Raw genomic sequence first — 19,488 nt, forward strand, 5'->3', positions numbered from 1 at the left:
AGTGTGTAAACCTGGCGATTCACAGACCTGTACCCCTGGGGCTAATAATACATTGTATGTTTATAGAAAAATGAAAACTTCTAAATATACCTTTAAGTGAAAAGGACAAGTTACAACATAGTTATGGGCAATTTGAGCAGCACTGTGTTTAAATGGTAGGATTACAGGTGGTTTTTCTCCTTTTGTTTTTCAGTTTCTTCCCTCGTCTACAAATTATTCTAAAATAAAGTTTTCCTAATTTCCTACAATAATTTTGTAATTAGGAAAAAAATGCTATTAAAATATATGCTTATAGCTGACTCCAAGCTTGCTTTACAACTTGGAATTAATATAACTATGGTGCTAGTTACTTTGGTACAAATCCAAGAAATACTTCAATATGGGTTTGGAAGGAGTTATAATGAGGTAAAAGTCACCATTTCCCAAGAATCTTAATAATAAAATGTTAAAGACACTTCTTTGTTTATCAAAAGAATTTATTAGAAAATATTACATACTACATATCTGTTTAAGAGCATTGTTTCAGTAGACAGCACTCCATCCTCGTACTACAAACAACATCTTGTGGACGGGGGGTTGGGCAACCACTGTGATTCTGATGCTACATCTTTTGGATGGAACATTCAAACAATACACACTGTGGCCATTTAAAGGAAGATAATGGAGAAAATGTGGTAATTACCAGGAAAAAAAAAAATCACAAAACTTTTGGAATGTTAAAGTAATAAGTAACTACTTTTAGTCTCAAAATTCTAGGCATCACTACAGCCTCAATCATTGGTCAATGTGATTATTAAGTTAATGGGACCAAGGATTCAAAGGTTAAGTAAATACTGAATCTTAGTAAGTAATGAGAAATCTGTAACCCCACAAAATGTTTTTAAGTTTGTGCACATGCAAAACTAATGAAAATTTCTGAAAAAAGCAAGAATGGGGAATGTTAAAGCATTGTTTTTTGAACATAAAGCATGCACTTTCTAATACATTTTAAAAGTCTGAATTCTAATCCAGTAACATTCTTCATTAGGATTTTGAATGCAGTGTAACCAAGTACCCCAAAGCAGATATGGAATACACCCTTGTTATTTTCAAGAAAGGTGGAAATAATTCAGGGCACTGCTACCAAAGATGTGAAACTTTAACTCTGGACCATACCACCTAGTTTTTCTTCAAAACTTTTAAACATGTTTGTAAAGCTAAATGGTAGAAACAAACTGGAAAATGTAACCCTACTCCCAAACATCACTGAAAGAAAATGTAGAAGTATGCCCTGTATGATTAATCATCTTAGGCAATCTGCTACAAAATTTTCAAAGTGTGAACCTGCTTTAACTGAAAATACATTGAAAGTTCACACCACTGTTTCTAGAGTTCAAAACAAACAAATGAGGAGGTGTGTGTTGATATTTAAAACAGTCTTAATATTTTATTAGAAGAAATATACTTCCAAACTTCGTTCCCCTTTGTATCTAAACACAAACTTTAATTAAAAATATATATATAAATCAGTAGAATATCATATTACAAATGCCCAGAAATGCAGAATAAAGATCAAGAACTGCTTGGAAATATTTCTAACACTTTTTGGGATTACACTCATAATCTAATGAAGATTATGAACTAGCACAATCATTATTGGGGCCAACAATTCAAAATATTTGCCTTATCAAAGCTAGCACCAAGAAAGTATTATGCACATAAACTTAAGAAACAGATCATCTTTACTTCAGAAAAGCACAGTCCTACGGAGTATTGCTCTCTAGGTTAGCTAGTTAAGGGTCAATCTGTCTCTCTGAGGCATACATCTATCTGAGCCATTAACATCTTATCTGAATAGCTTTCCCATTATTTGGTATCTACTGAAAACTGTTACTGGAATGAAAGATAGTTTATCATGGATATAACTCATGTTTTCTTCTAAGATGCCAATTAAAATAGTGGCTCTCTAATTAAAATAGTGGCTCTCTAATGCTTTGAACTTACCTTTTGTAAAAATTAGTATATTCTAATATTTTAAAAAAGATAGTCAAATCCCTAGTCCCTGAAAACCTAACCAAGACCCCATTATTTAATTCCTCTCTCTTTCCAAAACACAGGTTTTAATGTCTACAATTTTGCAACATGGTTAATAGCTACCATATGGTCACCTAATTAACACTTTATTCACTGTAAAGTATTTGGAGACTTCTCAAGTGTGAAAAGAATTTCATTAGTGATTAGATAGATGAGCAACTGAAAGCCACTGACTTGAGTTTCATAATTCTACCTTCCTCCCAAGGAAGGGAGGGTCACTACTCCACAGCAACTCCCCAGTTGGCACAAATAAGTTATCATTTCTCTGACAGGTAGAAGATATCATGAAATAACATAATTTTTACAAAGTCAACACTTTTTCCAAACTAGTCTTCTAAATTCAACAGTTTTAGACTTCCAAAGTTGTAAATCTAGCAAATCAAACTGCTTCATCTCAGTTGGGGGAAAAAAAGGCACAAAAGAAAAACAAGCAGCATAACCTTTATTTGGTGATACAATAGCAGTGTTCCAAAGTTCTGAACACTGAATTTTACTCATGTGATAATTTGTTTTCTATCTAGGCAATTGATTCAGATGTGTGCTTTAAAAATACACATTAGGAACCCTGCAATTGGTATATTCTGTTATTAGAAATATTTTTCATGGTAATACATTATTTAACTTTCTATAATTAGAGGGAAAAATCATAGAGATCATACTTTATTTTTAGCCTGACAGAATAAATGTATTATATATATCTTTTCCAAAACCAGTGCACTTAGAAGACTCTAATTTATGCACTCCACTGTTCAAATCAAAAAGCTGTACATCTTCCAGTATCCACACTATAACACAGTCTTAGTAAAAATGCACACTCCTTTAACCCCTTTACTTTCCCTTGAATTTGCTTTTATTTTTGGGAGGAGGAAAGGAGAAAGAAGTTGCAGTGCAGAACTATATTTATTTAGAACAAAACTTTATATTCTACATTAAAAAAAATAATTTTATCAAAACCAAATTTCAATCACAGTTATGATTTTCAGTTAAAGGTACATGTTGAAATTGCACTTTGCAGATATCTTGATAGTGTCCTTTATAGTGCTCCCCATTTCAACCTATGTTTTTTTCAGTAGACACAGGTTCTTCCAGAGTTTTCTTTTGGCTTCCCTTCCGTGAATATTTGTATTTGTCTACATAGGCTTTAACCAGATTTGCCACTTTAGTAGAATTTACTTCTCCACTCTTACTATGACAAACCTATGAAAAAAGGAGGGGGAATATTTTTCTCATACTTAAAAGGATTACAGCAAAATGGAAAGCTTTTTGAAAACCCCCCAAAAGATAATCATATTTTTTTTTATGTTTCATATCTCATGTGAACTTATTCAAAAGGTAAAAAAGTAGACAAGAATTAGAAGTTAGTGCTTATTATTTTGATTAGCCTTAAGCATTCCTTTATTAAAATAGAGGTGATTCAAACAATACATACATAACTCTGCTAATGCTGGAACTTACTTTATCTACTGCTTTCCGTACAATCTCTTTATATTCTTCCTTGGTGATATCTTTATTTTGGTAAAATGGCTTAATGGCCAATTTTACCTCCTGTGCTGCTTTTTCTTGGATCTGTAATTTCTGGTAAGAGGAAGAAGTATAATTATTCTTTGCCCAATCACGTACTTTCAAAAAAATTTCTTTAAAAATATAATACTGAAAACACTACACTTCTACATTGTTGCAAGAATTCTTCAAATATTGGTGCCATAAATATAAAAGTTATTTATTAACACATATACCAAACATTTCTAAAACTAATCATGAAAAACTACCAGTAACTCATTGGACACCAACATTATCTAGACAGAACCCTTCAAATAACACTGGAATTTAAGACTATCAACATAAATTCCCTTTACCAATTATACAAAACAAAACTGTTATTTTTTCATCTTTATCATATACAGAATATGTAGGTTGCTCTCAACCTTGAACTTGCCTTGTCTGTCTTCGAGCTATCTGCGCTGGCTTCCACTGTAACACTTACTTTGCTTTCTGTCAATTTTACAGCAGCATTAGAGGATTTGCTGTGACTTGATGACGAAGTATTACCAGAACTTGGTCCCTGAACTGTTCCCAAATTTCCTGGGGCTGCTGCTGGAGCAGGCAAGACCGGTGTACTCATGTTGTTACTTACATGAGAAGCACTAGGAATACCCTGTTTTAAAGAGTTATCATCAGTTAATGAGTTATTTGTTTTCAATAGAAGTCTTTTAGTCATTTATTAGAAATAACAAAAAAATTCAAAGTGAGTCAACCTCAGTACTTAGGGAAAATTCTTATTTCAGGCCATGTATATCCAAAGGACTCCGAAGAAAAATGAGTAACATTCTTAAATAGAGATCTATGTAAATACATTAAGTGACTTTTAAATTACACCTGCAAATTGTCATGTTCTGACAACACTAAAACAAGAAGGAAACGAACAGCATTTAAAGAAGAGTATCTCTCCTGAGAGGCTCTTTATGAAAATTAACTAAAGTACTGCCTCCACTTTAAAGATGGAGGGAAAGGAGACAGTGAAGTCAAATGGCTTGCAGAGAGCTGATAGGAAAAAAAAAAAAGACAAGTCCCAAATTCTGGAATCCTATTCCCCTTACCTTCCAACTATACACTGCTATTAGGATTCTAGAATTTGTGAAATGCAGGCACAGAACTATAACAAACACTATGTTTACAAACTATTGTCCAAATTTTCTATATGCCTCCGAGTCAATTCTCGTTAGCAGGGTAAACTCAGTGAAAACGAAACACAGATGGTAACAGATAATAAACAGCTTTATCTGGCATTTGTCCCAAAAAGACAGTATTAAGTTTCATCACCAGTTCCCACCCCCTTAAAAGTCCAATAAATTGGAAAATTATTTTAAAGCACCCACAAGCTGACTCTAATTTGGCTCGTAATTTGGTCGTAACTTGAAAAAGCAAATCTGTTTGGACATCAACCACAGTATATATGTAGCTTAGATCTGACAATATGCATTCAATTCATTTTCTTATTTGAGGGGTGGGAGGTTTGAGGAAGGACAGTGAAGGAGGCTATGAAGGTTTACCATAAACCTAATCAAACAAATGTTCTGGATGCCAGAAAGCCCTTTCTTGCCCATCTGTCCCTAACAGCTAAATGCTTATTATGGTTATGTTGATTAAACTTTAGATGCTAAAAACATACCTGCAGTTGCTTTCCATCTGGCTGTGAAGCAATGTAGCTGACTTGTTGGGATGGTGGGGGAGGGGGTGGTGGCGGTGGGAGTCCCTGAGATACACTGGTAGGAGCAGCCACCTGCACGAGAGGCACGCCTGTGTGCAGATGCAAGGGTAGCGGAGGATGAATGTTAAATGGATTGCGCTGGATGTTCATCAAAGGAGCATGAACACCCACTGGGTACGGGAAGATGTTCACAGGCTGTTGTGCATTCATCTGTGGCTGCATTACATTCATTTGTGGTTGCATCATATTTATCGGTAGCTGAGAACCATCTCCATGTTGGTTTGTTTGGTCTTTTAGGTTAGAATCTATCAAAAGAAAAAAAGACTTGTGAAATAAAATCATGTTGCAAACTTCTTTAGCCAGAGAAGCAAAGAACCACTGGTTATAGTAAGGTTAAATAGCAATGAACAGACTCAGAACACCTAAACGAATCTCAGATCATTTAGTCTAATCCTATCATTTCTAAATTATGTGGGCTGATCTTCTAACTAAAAACAATTTAGAATTATTTTTAAGAATAAGTTCACATAACAACATCTGTCAACATTAGCAAAGAATCAGTACCTCAAGAAATCTGCTGAAGAAATAATCCTATAAAATTTAATTAGAATACTAAATTAGAAGGTTAATCACTTTTTTTTAAATCTTCAACAGCTTTTTTCTTAGAATGTTCTTCACAAGAAAAGCCAAGGAAAAGTAAATCGTTATTAGAAGAGTAACTTATTTATGACTAATCATCAAAAAAATCCAAATGCTCACATCTGAGATAAATGAAATAGAAGTTAAATCCTGCACAAGAACATCTCAAATTCTTCTATTTTAACAATCTGTACTTACAGAACATAAGTCTTTGGCAAGGGGGGGGGGTGTGACGCACAGGTGAAAAATGCAGTAAATGCTGATGTGTATATATATATAATGCAAAGTGACTTGTTAAATGGGGATTCAATTTAACATTAAAAACTATAAACATGGATCATTGCAATTCATATAAATGTTAAATTTATAATCTCCTTCTTTAAATAAAACAGTATTACTAAATAAGCAGAACATGTTACCTTGTTCAGTTGTTTCCTCCTCTTGTCTCATCCATCCAGACTGTGGGCCTGAAGAATTTCTCCCTCGTCGTGAATAATAGTTTTGTACATCTGCTGGTAGAGTCTTTCTCACAGCCCAACTAGATGCAGATGTCCACCCAGATCTATCTGCCGGTGTATCAAATGAAAACTCCTGTTGCTCATTTTTCCGCTTATAGGGTTGCTGTTCCACAAACTTGAAAGACTCATTCCCTGAACTATTTGAATTCCCTGAGAGGGGTTTTCGGTTTTGCCACCTATTTTCATTTTGATCTGTATAGGCAAAACCACCTCTGTAAGTGCCTCTGCCACGGTTACCTCTACCACGGTTAGACATCCAACCTGAACCAAAGTTTTTATTCCAAGAATTCCCTGAATTTTCATTTCTGTTTTCTTCCCAGTGAGAATCTTTTAACTTGTCTGGATTCCTGGTCCTTGGATCAGGCCCAGAGTTAATTTTTTCTGTTACCCAACTGGGACAGTCATTTCTATGTTTGTCAGCAGAATTTGGATCATCAGCACCTGGACTGTCATTTTTTTCTTTTCTTGTATTTTCATTCTGTTTCTCTATGTCATTCTTTCTGTACCGATCATTTCCTCGTGGACATCTCCAACCATCATTTGCCCATCTTTCCTTCCAGCGGGGAGAGTAAGTGTCTCTGTCAGTTCTGCCAAATGATGAACTCTTAATTTTTGTTCTAGATCTTGATGGTGACCTAGAACGAGATCTGGATCTAGACCATCTTCTGGTTCTCCTTTCTCGATCTCGATCTCTCCTTGGCCCATCTCTATCACTTTCTCTTTCTCTGCTCCGGGACCTGGATTTTTCCCTTGGGGAAGAATCTTTCACTCTTGACTGAGATCTTCTGTTTTCTCTAGAAGTGTCTCTTTTGGGGGAGAGTGATACAGATCTTTTGCCTTCCCTTGTACTTTCTCTTTTTGGAGATCGAGATTGAGATTGTCTCCTTTCTCTTGCGATATCCTGTTTTGGGGACTGAGAACGAGATTTTCTACGTCCTCTTGCAGATTCTTTCTTGGGAGACAGTGATAGAGACTTCCTGCTTTCTTTTCCAGTTTCTCTTTTGGGAGATGGAGACTGAGACCGCTTCTTTTCTCGTGCAGTATCTTTGTTGGGAGACCAAGTTGTAGATGGGGAATGAAATCTAGATCTTCGGGTACGAGGCTTTTTGGCTTTCTCTACCACATCTACGGGGCTTTCAGATGGTTGAGATACAGTTTCAGCATTTCCATTTGCAGGATCAGAAGATGGCATATTATTCTGAGAACTGTGCTCCACAGAATCTGCATTCAATTGTTTAGTATCAGCATTTACAGAAGGTTCAACTTCAGATTCATTCTGGTCACTGCAAAGTGAATCACATTCCATAGGTATCATTTCATTATTGTCCTCACTAAAAGGCTTCTGAATTTGTTCAATGTGTGTATTAGGCAATTCTGCAGATCCGGAATGTTCAATAGGAGATTCAGTCTTTTCTAATTTGTCTAATTCGGTGTTAAGATTATTTTTTAATAAATTATTTTCAGAGTCTTGAATACTACTGGAATTTTCATTCTCTGAAGTATCACATGCTGCAATTATTTCTACATCTTCAGTTTCAACATGCCCAAGCAACTGACCCTCTGAGCTCTCTATGGATATTCTGTCCACTGTTTGCATAATTTTACCCTCAGAAGATTCTAATTTGGGGCTGTCTACAAGCTGTTCTGTTTTTACTGTTGAATCTTTATGATCAGTAATTTCTGCCACAGGACTCTCCATAATTTTTTCTTCATTAACCACCGACTCTGCATTCTCTGGTAACTCACCTAAGCTTGGTACAGATTCATCTACTTCAACTTCAGATCCTGAACAAGTAAGAAGATCATCTGAACAATGATCTGTACATTTATCCACCTTTACCTCTGATTCTGAAAGTCCAGATGTTTGGTCTTGATTTCCTAGTTGATCACCTTCTTTTCCAGAAATATTTTTAGGGGTCTCACTTTCTAACCATAAAATATTAGCTTCTATACTTGTATTCTCAACTTTTTGAATGTCCTCTTCCTCTCCAACTAGTACAGGAGGATCTTGGATATGAGACTCCAAATATGAAGATTCCACTGCTTCCTCTATATCATGGTTCTCAGTATGTTCCTCACTTTCTTCTACGTGCTCATTGCAACTTCTCAAGTCATTAACAGACTCATTTTCTACACCTGCCTGCACAGTACAACTGTTACTACTTTCTGCATCTGATTGGTGCTCTTTCTCTAACACAGGTGGTGTGTCAGATTCTGCTGTTTCTTCATCTACTGAATCACTGGAAGATGATTTTTCAGGGGCAGATACAGAGCTCCGAAGTTTCTTTTTCAACAAAGGTGGTTTTCTTCCTCTTCTTACAGACTTCCGTTTTGGAGCCTGTCTTGTTTGCTTTTCTGATGCACCTGAAGAGGAAACACTTACAGATGGATTGTTGTTATCTGGGGCATCACATCCAGAATTATTTGATACTGGCGATCTCTGAGCCTGACTGACTGTTTCAGCTCTCGCATTACGTGTTGATCTCCTTGTAGGAGTTGTTGCTGCAGGTTTTCGTCTTGTTCCTCTGGTGTTTGATGTACCAGAAGTCTGCTTCTTCTCTTCTCCTTCTTGAGTATGTGCTAATGCATATCCCTTGCAGGAGGTACCTAATAATATATACATTTTAAAAAGTAAAAAGTGTATGTTTCAATAAATGAGAAGCCTTTGGCTTCAGGTTGTGTTAGCATAAATGTAACAAAGTGAAACAAAATATACTTATGAATCAAGTTATGAATAAATGCATAGCTACTACATCTAAGTAACAGCAGGTATTTATCAGGTTATTTTAATGCTACTGAAATGAATTATCACAAGATTTGAATTCTTGTGGGCAATCTATAGGAAAACCAGAAGAAAATATGTTTGGTTTGATAAATACCATTGCGTTATGAATAGGTAAAACCTAGGCAAAAAAAACAAGAGAAAACAAGTTATCCACAAATATAAAGACTGACACTATTTGTTCATAATTAGTAGATGTAACCTCTAAAGATCTACATTTTGAATGCTAAAGCCCTAAACAGAAGGGAGACTTCTAGCCAGTTTCTCAAAGATTTGATGATGTAATTTCTTAAGTAAAAAAGATTTTCTACTTAGAACAATTTAAAAGTCAAGTCGCTACCCAAATATTTACAGAAGTATCTAGGACTTACTATCTTGACCTTATTTTATAGTTTTCTAAGTCATGAACACTCACTGGATACTGAAAGAAACTAATAATAATTTTCTAAAGACTAGAAAAACATTACACAAACTTTACCAAAATTTTCTAAAGATATGGTACTTGTTGGAAAAATAGTTCTTGGCAACACAGAAGAGATGAGAGGAAGTACTTGTGTTTCAATATTCCAGGGTATAAAACCAATTCTGAAAATTTAAAACAAAACAAAAAAAGACATTTTGTTTAAATGGTTTAAAAAAAGTTACACCAACAATTTAAAATTACTACTTTCCCAAATCAGGTTAGCAACTTTAAAATACTGTATACTTAAATTAGTTTTTGCCAAAATAACTGAAAATGTAAACTCCAGGTTACTCATGTTCAAAGATGGCTACCAACTGGCTATATAAAAAAACCCTTCAAAGCATATTTTTCTGATAAATTAATGGCAAAAGGAGACCAAGGGCAACTTCATATATAATACGTGTTTCTCTTCTAAATAATTTAATGTAATATTTTGCCAAGAATTTTTTTTAGCTTCTGCTTTTTTTCTTCATTCTAAAAAAAGTTCAATTTAGAAAATAAAATGTATAGATAAATAAAATGCACAGATTTTAAGTGCACAGCTTGATGACACCTGACTGATGTATATATCTGTGTAACCACCATAAGCCCCAACCAAAAGGTGATTTCATGCCCTTTGCGCTAGGCACGCCCCTTTCTGGGCAACCAAAGAAAAATTTAGCCAAGTTAATCAAATCAAGGTCTTAAGAAATCAGCAAGGTTAAAGAGTAATCAGTCCATGAATAAATAATTTAACATAACTTGGAAACAGAATTGTATCACTTGAATTTGAAGCATGTCATACATACATGGGCTATGTTTTCACTACATTTGTTTTATAACACGTATCAAAAGCAAAAACATCAAAATAAATACATTTTTTAAAAAGAAAAAAAAAGGACTGATTTCTGTTGTTCTATTATATTATGACATTCCTCAATCTAAGAATAATGGCTCTTCAAAGCTCCCAATGTCCCTATTAAGTTTCTACAACCAAACCCAATTCACTCTCTGCTTTTTTCTGATTCATATTTGTTCAGTTCAGATCGCCTAATAAAAAGAAGAAAACCTACTTTATCCCAATGAAATCTGTAGTAGAAGCAGAAAAGCTTCAAAAACAATGTGCAACTACACATACACAAAAAATTTGAGATCTCATATATCTGTTCCATGGTCATTCCTAGAGGGAAGGCCTCTATATTACAGTGTTATATATGCAGAACTATATGACAGTGTTACATAAGATAAAGTTATAATGTTACAGGAATGACAGTGGCAAGGACCTCAATCAATCTTTTTGTAGGAAGTTAATTTAAGTATATATATTTATAAAACACCTAGCAACATGACAGTAGCTATAGGACTTAAACTAAGAAAGAAAGGACTACATTATAGAAAATCATGAATGCAAGGTCAGAGTATAAAGACTTAGTCAAATAAATTTTAGAGAAATCTTTTGGAGAGGGGAAATGTCGTAACCAAAGAAGTAGTGTGTCAGCTAACGGCACACAGGTTAAGATTCAAATGAGTGAAACAACAGAAAGATGACAGATCCAAATGCCATTACTAACAATGAATCTTATCATCTTGGTGCTCTCCCTTTTACTTATTTATTTTTTAATTTTAATTTTTTAAATTTAAATTTAATTATCCAACATATAGCACATATCATTACTTCTTTTTAAAAAGATGTTATTTGGGGCACCTGGGTGGCTCAGTGGGGTATAAAGCCTCTGACTTTGGCTTGGATCATGATCCCAGGGTCCTGGGATTGAGCCCCACATCGTACTCCTTGCTCAGCCAAGGAGCCAGCTTTCTCCTCTTCTCTGTCTCTGCCTGCCTCTCCGCCTGCTTATGATCTCTATTCATCAAATAAATAAGTAAAATCTTTTAAAATTTTTTTAAAAAAATAAAAAATAAGGATTTTATTTATTTGACAGCCAGAGACAGTGAGAAAAGGAATACAAGCAGGGGGAGTGGGAGAGGGAGAAGCAGGCTGCCCGTTGAGCAGAGAGAGCCAGATGCGCGGCTGGATCCCAGGACCCTGGGATCATGACCTGAGCCAAAGGCAGACGCCCAACAACTGAGCCACCCAGGCACCCCCACATCATTAGCTTTTGACATAATGTTCAGTGACTCATTATTTGCGTGTTAATACCCAGTGCTCATCACATCACGTACCCTCCTTAACACCCATCACCCAGTTACCCCATTCCCCCACCCACCTCCCTTTCCACAACTCTGTTTCTAGGATTCAAGAGTCTCCCTTTTAAATGACCCAAGTATCTACATTTATTAAACAGATTTAAAAAGGTATTTTTCAAGGGATTCTTTAAATACCAATCCTCGTTAGGCAGTTGAGACACCAAATTTAATTTGCATAAAACTTTCTTAGAAACACAACTATTGATTAAGATACCTCTGTTACTTAGTATTAATGACAAGTGCTTACGTTAGCATGTAAACACTTCGGTAAAAAAAAAAAAAATTTTTTTACCTTCCACTTCCAGGTGACGTATGAGGAAACCATGACAAGTCCAATTCCTGTCTCTTCTGTCTAATCAATGCACTCATTTCATTGATTTCTATAAATTCTGTACTAAAAGATAAATTTTAGACCCTCATCAGAATTCCAAATATTAAGTTCAGCGTAATACTTGTGTTAAATCATGATAGCAAAAATTTTTGTACCTAGCATTATAAACCACATTTAAAAGAGACTTCTAAACACTTTCAATATGAACTCATTACTAATTGTAAAATTTACTACAAATCAAAATTCTGTTTATCTGATTCATAAAAATAATGCTTGAATTTGTATCTTGAAGTGACAGAATTTTTAACAAGTCAATTCAGAATAAATCCTTATTACTGAGAGAAAAAAGCAACACTGTCTTCTAGCCCATGAACCAAAGCTGCAGCCAGCAGTCCCAGCAGAAATTGTATTTGCAGTAGTTTTCCATCTGAAATGAAGTGTAAGACAAAGGAAAAAATAAAGAAAGATACAGTTCCTATAACCAAAAATGGGTAGAGTTCAGCTATCCAAAAGCTACTCAGATGTAATTGTTATCTTTGGTAACCTTTGCCAAGCTCTAAAATTAAATCATGCAAACCTGACCTGTCTTGTTCATTCAACTAAAGCAGGTGATTTTAAAACCCCAACTTAGGGGCGCCTGGGTGGTTCAGTGGGTTAAAGCCTCTGCCTTTGGCTCAGGTCATGATCCCAGGGTCCTGGGATCAAGCCCCGCATCGGGCTCTCTGCTTCTCGGGGAGCCTGCTTCCTCCTCTCTCCCTCTGCCTGCCTCTCTGCCTACTAATGATCTCTGTCAAGCAAATAAATAAAATCTTTAAAAAAAAAATTAATAAAAATAAAACCCCAACTTAACCTTCAAATTCCACAAATATTTTACTTAGTATCTACATGCCAGTCACTACAGATTCGAGGATGACTGGTTCTACTCTAAAAGGGTTCTGCTTGATTACAATTTAACAAGTAGCTTAACTTCTCCATCACATAAAAAGCCAGTGTAGAACAATTTATTATTAATGAAGAAAAAACCCACTAGATCATGGGCAGTCACTGCATGCTACAGAGGGTCATAAAACAGCAGGTTTCCTCTTCACCAGAACTAGTTTATTTTCCAAAAGAAACAAAACCAAGAAACAAGATGGGCTTTCATATTTGAGCCAGAACTTTTTTTTTTTACCAAAAGTTAATTATAATAATGAAACATCAAGTACAAACACATAAATTAAAATAGAAAATACTAACCAGTAAGTTCTACAGGTAAAAGATTCTCCAGTGTGACTACTAGAAGAAAACATATTGGAGAAAAAATTTCTGAAGCACTGATTGGTACACTGATTTGATCTTCGAGGCTAGAAAAGTAAAAAGAAGTTAGTGAAACAGCAAACAATAAAACCTCCATGATAACTAATAGTTATATTTAAATGTTTTGATATAGCCAAGCTATAGTTAGGTACTAAACCACCACAGAATGTTATTATCTAAAAGTTATTCTTTATTTGAACAAACCTTATTTGTTTTTATTGTTGCATTTTTCTTTCCTTCCATTTCACTGTGTGTAGAATTTCCTGTACAAAGACACAAAATGACTGTTACCTTGCCTTAATTTTTATTTTTTTAAGATGTTATTTATTTATTTTAGAGACAACATGCACACAGCAGGGGTAGGGGCAGAGGAAGAGGGAGAGAATCTCAAGCAGACTCCAGGCCCAACGCAGAACCCTACACAGGGCTCAATCTCACGACCCTGAGATCATGACCTGAGCTGAAACCAAGAGTTGGATGCTTACCTACTGAGCCACCCAGGTGCCCCTCACTTTTTATTTCAGAAGGCTGTACCCTACTACTCGTCCTGCCCTGCTCCCTCTCTCTTGAAAAACAAACAAAACCAATAAAAACCAAACCCAACCAAACCCAAAACCAAAACCAACCAACCAACCAACCAAAGGAGTGCCTGGGTGGCTCAGTCAGTTAAACATCCGACTCTTGATTCCTGCTCAGGTCATGAACTAAGAGTGGTGAGACTGAACCCCGTGTTGGGTTCTGTGCTGGATGTGGTGCCTGTTTCAGATTCTCTCTCCCTTTGCCCCTCCCTGAACCCCATTCTCTCTAATTAAATAAATAAATAGTAAAAAAAAAATTTTTAAAAAGGTTGTAAAGCAGTACTAACACTGGCATATACTGGCATACTGATAAAGTTAAAATATGCAGAAAAATTGCATTTAAAATAATAGCACTTGCATTTTATAATTTTTTCAAATGCTGATTTTATCTTGTTAAGCTGAAGATACAAAGAAAATTTAAAAAGCCACAACACAGAAAATTGGTATGAAACATGTGCAAGTACTATGCTCAGAGCATGAGTATTAAAATTCTAGTCAACATTTTCTGGCAGCCTATGTAAACTTACACTACTTTGTTACAAAAAATATATACAAGATGTTAAATTATATAATACCAGTAATGCACTGAATATAACCTTCCCTGCTGTAACTTAAAAACCAGCAACTGTTAACTCACCTCAAGCAGAACTGACCAGAGGAACTGGGGCCATGAGCCCCATAAATTATCATTTAGCAACTGGTACCAATGTCAAGTACCCTCCTTTCTCCTCAAACTTTAAAAGTAGGAAGAGCACATAGCTTTCCGTTAGAGCAAAGTTTCTGGCTGCACTGCTCATGGTGGGTGTTTTGTTTTGTTTTGGTCTTACCTGTTGTATCAGGACATTTATTTCTATGGATATATACTTCCAGGTTAAGGAAGATAAAGGACAGTTTCTGCTAATCACAAAAATTGTGTTAGCATCTTTACAGATTATTGCTGTTAGTTCTTCTTTACCATGGACCCTGTGTGATTAGTCTTCTTTGCCTATCAGTACATTTGTTGCCTGCAATAATCCACTGCTGCTACTGTTGTCACTGCTCTCTCAAGAACTCTATAAAGTGCACAGTGCAAATGACAACAGATCTTTCAATCTTCTGCCTTGCTTGCCTCATAAAGGACCTAGTGACCTTGTTAAAATAAATCACTCTAACGAGGAGGCCTGTTTCCTGCTACTTGTAAGACCATATGTATTTGGGGTTTCTTCAGTCAGTCCAGTTGGTAATAGGTTACATTCTGCTTAAGAGCATACTAATTTCCTTTTAAGCTACCATACAACAGCTGTTTTGTTTCCTGCTATTATCCATCCTTCACACATGTCCCACCCAGAAGTGTTCTAACAAATGTAATTTCAACAATGGGGAAAGAGGTACTGGCTGAGTTCCAGAAACTTATTTTCTTACTCTTCAACGTATATTTAAAAGAGAATATTAATTTTATTGATAAGTAAAATTTTATTTATTTATTGGAAAAAGAGATGAGCAGAGGGAGAGGGAAAGTAGACTCCACTGAGTGAGGAGGCTGATGCGGGGCTCAATCCAAGGACCCCCGAGATCATGACCTAAGCCAAAGTCGGACACTTAACCAACTGAGCCACCGAGGCACCCCAGTACTGATTTTTTTTTTTTTAAGATTTTATCTGTTTATTTGACACAGAAAGAGAGATCACAAGTAGGCAGAGAGACAGAGAGAGAGGGGAAAGCAGGCTCCCCACTGAGCAGAGAGCCCAATGCGGGGCTCGATCCCAGGACCCTGAGACCATGACCTGAGCAGAAGGCAGAGGCTTTAACCCACTGAGCCACCCAGGTGCCCTAATACTGATTTTTTAAACTGTGCATCAAGCCAGGAATAAAATGTGTGATATCCAGTCACATTCTTAGAAGTTTAACTATTTCTTTCAGCTAGACACAGAACTGGTATTAATAGTTGGACAGTATACAACCAGTACAACCAGTACCTAAGGGTACTGAGTTATTTTCACTCAAGTTTCATTCACTTAACACTTCTAAGATTGTAAAGTTTACACAGCACTCCCTCACTTGAAAACCTATCTCAGGAAGCCACCATTAGATAGAATGCTCTCTATGCGAAAAACTGCTTGTTTTCTAGCCAGACGCTAAATGAAAATTTGGTTCAAAAGGTATTCCACCTATCTTTGGGTAATTCTCAGGTAATTATAGAGCAGCTCCAATAACAATCTCAAAAATACTCAATACTGGTGGATATGCCTAAATTGTGATCAAAGACCATTTCACAAATCCACCCTACTAATCTAACTGCCTTTGGACAGCAATGATAGGCCTTTATATTTCATTTTTTATCAAAGTAATGCATGTACAAACTTCAAGAAGTCAAACAGCACAACAGCAAACTACAGAAATTCCTGTTCCCTGAAAGCACTCATCAAATCCCTTAACTGTTTCTTCTAATATTTGCTTCTTTATTTCTAAATAACAAGCTTATACCACTCTACCTTGACTTTTTCTGGTTTCAGATATTTTCTAATTTTTTTTTACTATAGATGAAGACTTTTCTCTTACACCACTACCCTATCTACCTCCTTAGCTGCTGCTTCCACCAAATGTTCTTCTTGATATATCAACATTTGATATAAGCAATATTACATTACTGTAACTATATAAACATTATTCACAGCTGAACCATATACTACATTATGATTATTTTTCTTACACAACTGCTTGCTTTTCCTAAGGTTAATTAACTACTTTGTTTTCTCTTTTCCTTTTTTCTCTTTATTACCTATGATTAATTTATAGCTAACTCTTCAACAAAAGTATAAATCTTCTCTTACTATGCTCAAACATATCAACTAATCCACAAACTCCACAAATCCACAAATCCAAAATGAGAGCTTCCCACTCTCATGGAAATGGTATTCCTCTATCCCACTCTAGTCTGAACTGGTATCCCTCTAAAAGTTGTTTAACAGTCATTCAGAACTATCCTCTATCAACATCCTGATAATCCCATTTACCTTTTCCCTAGGCCAGAAATCATTTTTTAAATCCCTAGGTCAGAACTCATTTTTTGGAACAATGTTCATTACTTTCTTATTTAGTGAAGCAAGGGCTCTTACGTGTTTGACAATCTCTATTCTACCCTAACACTTGATTGACAGTTTAACAGGGTTTACAATGTCCTGGTTTAGCAATTATTTTCCCCAGAATTTTCAAGACATTGCTCCAGTGCTCCCTCCATTGTTGATAGCATTCTTTTATACATAGTCTTGTTTTCTCTCTCTAGAACCTCTTAGGATCTTGTTATCTGCACAGTTCTACAATTTTATGAAGCACTTTAGTTTTTTCCTTATTTACCAGGTGTTGGGTTATTTCTTTACTTAGATACTCATACCCAGCAACTCTGGGGAAATTTTCCTTTGTAGTACCTTGGTAACTTTATGCCTTTTGGCTTGTTTTCTTTCTGAAATATTATTAGTCTGTACTGAACCTTACAGACTAATACCCTACCATCTTGTCAACTTTTCATCTCACCTTCTCAGTTTTCTCAATTTATTCTCTATCTCTGTTGAATTTTTTAAATTTCTACTATAACATTTTTGGTTTTCAAGTTGCCTTTTTTCAGTCTTTCTTTTGTCAATGATGAACTATCCCTTATCTCTGTGAATATTAATTTTTAAAGTTTCCTTTCCCAGCACTTGGTTTATTCTATCCAGTTCCTTTTGTCTCTGTTTTGACCTCTCTTATATTGGAGGTTCCCCCACAAATACCCAGTGACCCATGATTTTTGAGACACTAAAATACTGACTGAAAATCTTGAGGATGGGTGGTCAGAGCGTTTCAACTAATGGGTTTCACTGTAAGCTGATTAAGCAGGGATCTGGCTATGTCATTCAGAGACTCCCAAATATTAGAATCTCAAGTCTTTTGTCTTAGATAAGCTAGCATCTCAGAAGATGCCTCCTATTTCTAATTTAGGAATAAGCAAGAGTCCAAGTGCCATGGATAGAGAATTAGAGGCTTTAATATTTGATTTAATTTCCCTCTTTACTGTTATTTCCTCTACCCTCATTTGTGCCAGAATTTAAACTGATTTAACCACTCACTCTATGGAGGAAACATCCAGTCTTTGCCTGGGGGAACTCCACCCCTACCCTGTTGCGCTAAAACTCTGCAGGATAAAGTTCTTTAAAACACTTCAACCTCAGCCTGGGTGGTTCAGTGAGTTAAGCCTCTGCCTTCCGCTCGGGTCATATTCTCAGGGTCCTGGGATCAAGCCCCACATAGGGCTCTCCCTGCTTAGCGGGGTGCCTGCTTCCCCCCCCACTTGTGATCTCTGTCAAATAAATAAATAAGTCTTTAAAACACTTTAACCAAAGGGTGCCTGGGTGGTTCAGTTATTTGATGTCTGCCTTCAGCTCTAGTCGTGGTCCCAGGGTCCCTCTCCCACTCCCCCTGCTTGTGTTTCCCCTTTCGCTGTGTCTCTCTCTGTCAAATAAACAAAATCTTTAAAAAAAACAAATAAACAAAAAAACACTTTAACCAGTTCTGGTTTTTGGCATCACCCATATCCCTGCCTTCTAGATAATGGAGGTCCTCAGACCCAAGACTGCCTAAGGTTCTATGGTATGTAAACTGATTTTTAATTAACTCCATGGTCCCCATGAAAGGTTCAGCTATCTGCTTAGGCAATTTTTTTTTTCTTTAAATAAACTCTATTGGCAACACAGGGCTTGAACTCATGACCCTAAGAGTCACATGCTCTACTCCCTGAGCCAGCCAGGCATCCCATCTGTTAAGACAATTTTTACCATTCACCTCACACAATCACTTTCAAGTTTTGTGGACATCTCTTATCTGCTGTCTCTTCTCCCTTGTTCTCTGGGCTTGTGGCTTAAAATTTTTCTTTTCTTTTCATTCTTTTGTTATCATTTTAGTAGGGTTCTGGGAAGGATTAGGGAATTAAACAGGTGCCATGTTTGTCAATCTGCTATGCTTAGCTAGAAAGTTGCCTTGTTCGAATTCAGCACATCCTAAACATGTATCATGAAATACTAATTCCAAAAGATGTTTCATGAAAACATCTTTTCTACAATACAAACAAGTATGAAAAAGGCTTTTAACTTAGAGCCCATTATTTGGCAGGTACCCAATTACAGCTTGATTAATTGATTCCAAAGTTAATAAAGCCATAATTAAATGATCTAGCATGTACTTCAAGAAGCACTCCATTAAGAAATGCCTAAAAAAGGGACAGTTTTTATAAACTGCACCAATTATAAACTATTAGTCCAAACAAAAGATTAATGTTTATTCTAAGAAGTAAGTACATAAAGGACTTTAAAAAAGAAAAAAAGTATGACAACTCAGTTACCTAGTGTGAGTAAAGAAAGTATTATTTCCTCAACAAATTTGCCAAAGGTATGCTATCTAACCTTTC

At 35.9% G+C, this 19,488-nt stretch overlaps 1 protein-coding gene across 6 annotated transcripts in view; it reads right to left on the minus strand.

Moving 5' to 3' along the window:
- Positions 1-458: 458 nt before the first annotated feature.
- SCAF11 (SR-related CTD associated factor 11) overlaps positions 459-19,488 on the minus strand; it is a 73,838-nt gene continuing 54,808 nt past the window's right edge. For 5 of the 6 annotated variants that reach the window (XM_044228368.1, XM_044228367.1, XM_044228366.1 and 2 more), the window contains 9 exons: positions 13,699-13,757; positions 13,435-13,541; positions 12,160-12,261; positions 9,699-9,805; positions 6,340-9,045; positions 5,243-5,586; positions 4,010-4,228; positions 3,529-3,648; positions 459-3,270 (listed from right to left, as the gene is read on the minus strand). In XM_044228368.1, the coding sequence (XP_044084303.1) occupies positions 3,124-3,270; positions 3,529-3,648; positions 4,010-4,228; positions 5,243-5,586; positions 6,340-9,045; positions 9,699-9,805; positions 12,160-12,261; positions 13,435-13,541; positions 13,699-13,757 (3,911 nt within the window). In that variant the 3' untranslated portion in view covers positions 459-3,123. The remainder of the gene's footprint in view (positions 3,271-3,528; positions 3,649-4,009; positions 4,229-5,242; positions 5,587-6,339; positions 9,046-9,698; positions 9,806-12,159; positions 12,262-13,434; positions 13,542-13,698; positions 13,758-19,488) is intronic. The other variant, XM_044228369.1, reaches the window with a different exon arrangement.

The sequence above is a fragment of the Neovison vison genome, chromosome 12 (assembly GCF_020171115.1).
Source record: "Neovison vison isolate M4711 chromosome 12, ASM_NN_V1, whole genome shotgun sequence".
NCBI classification, from domain to species: Eukaryota; Metazoa; Chordata; class Mammalia; order Carnivora; family Mustelidae; genus Neogale; species Neogale vison.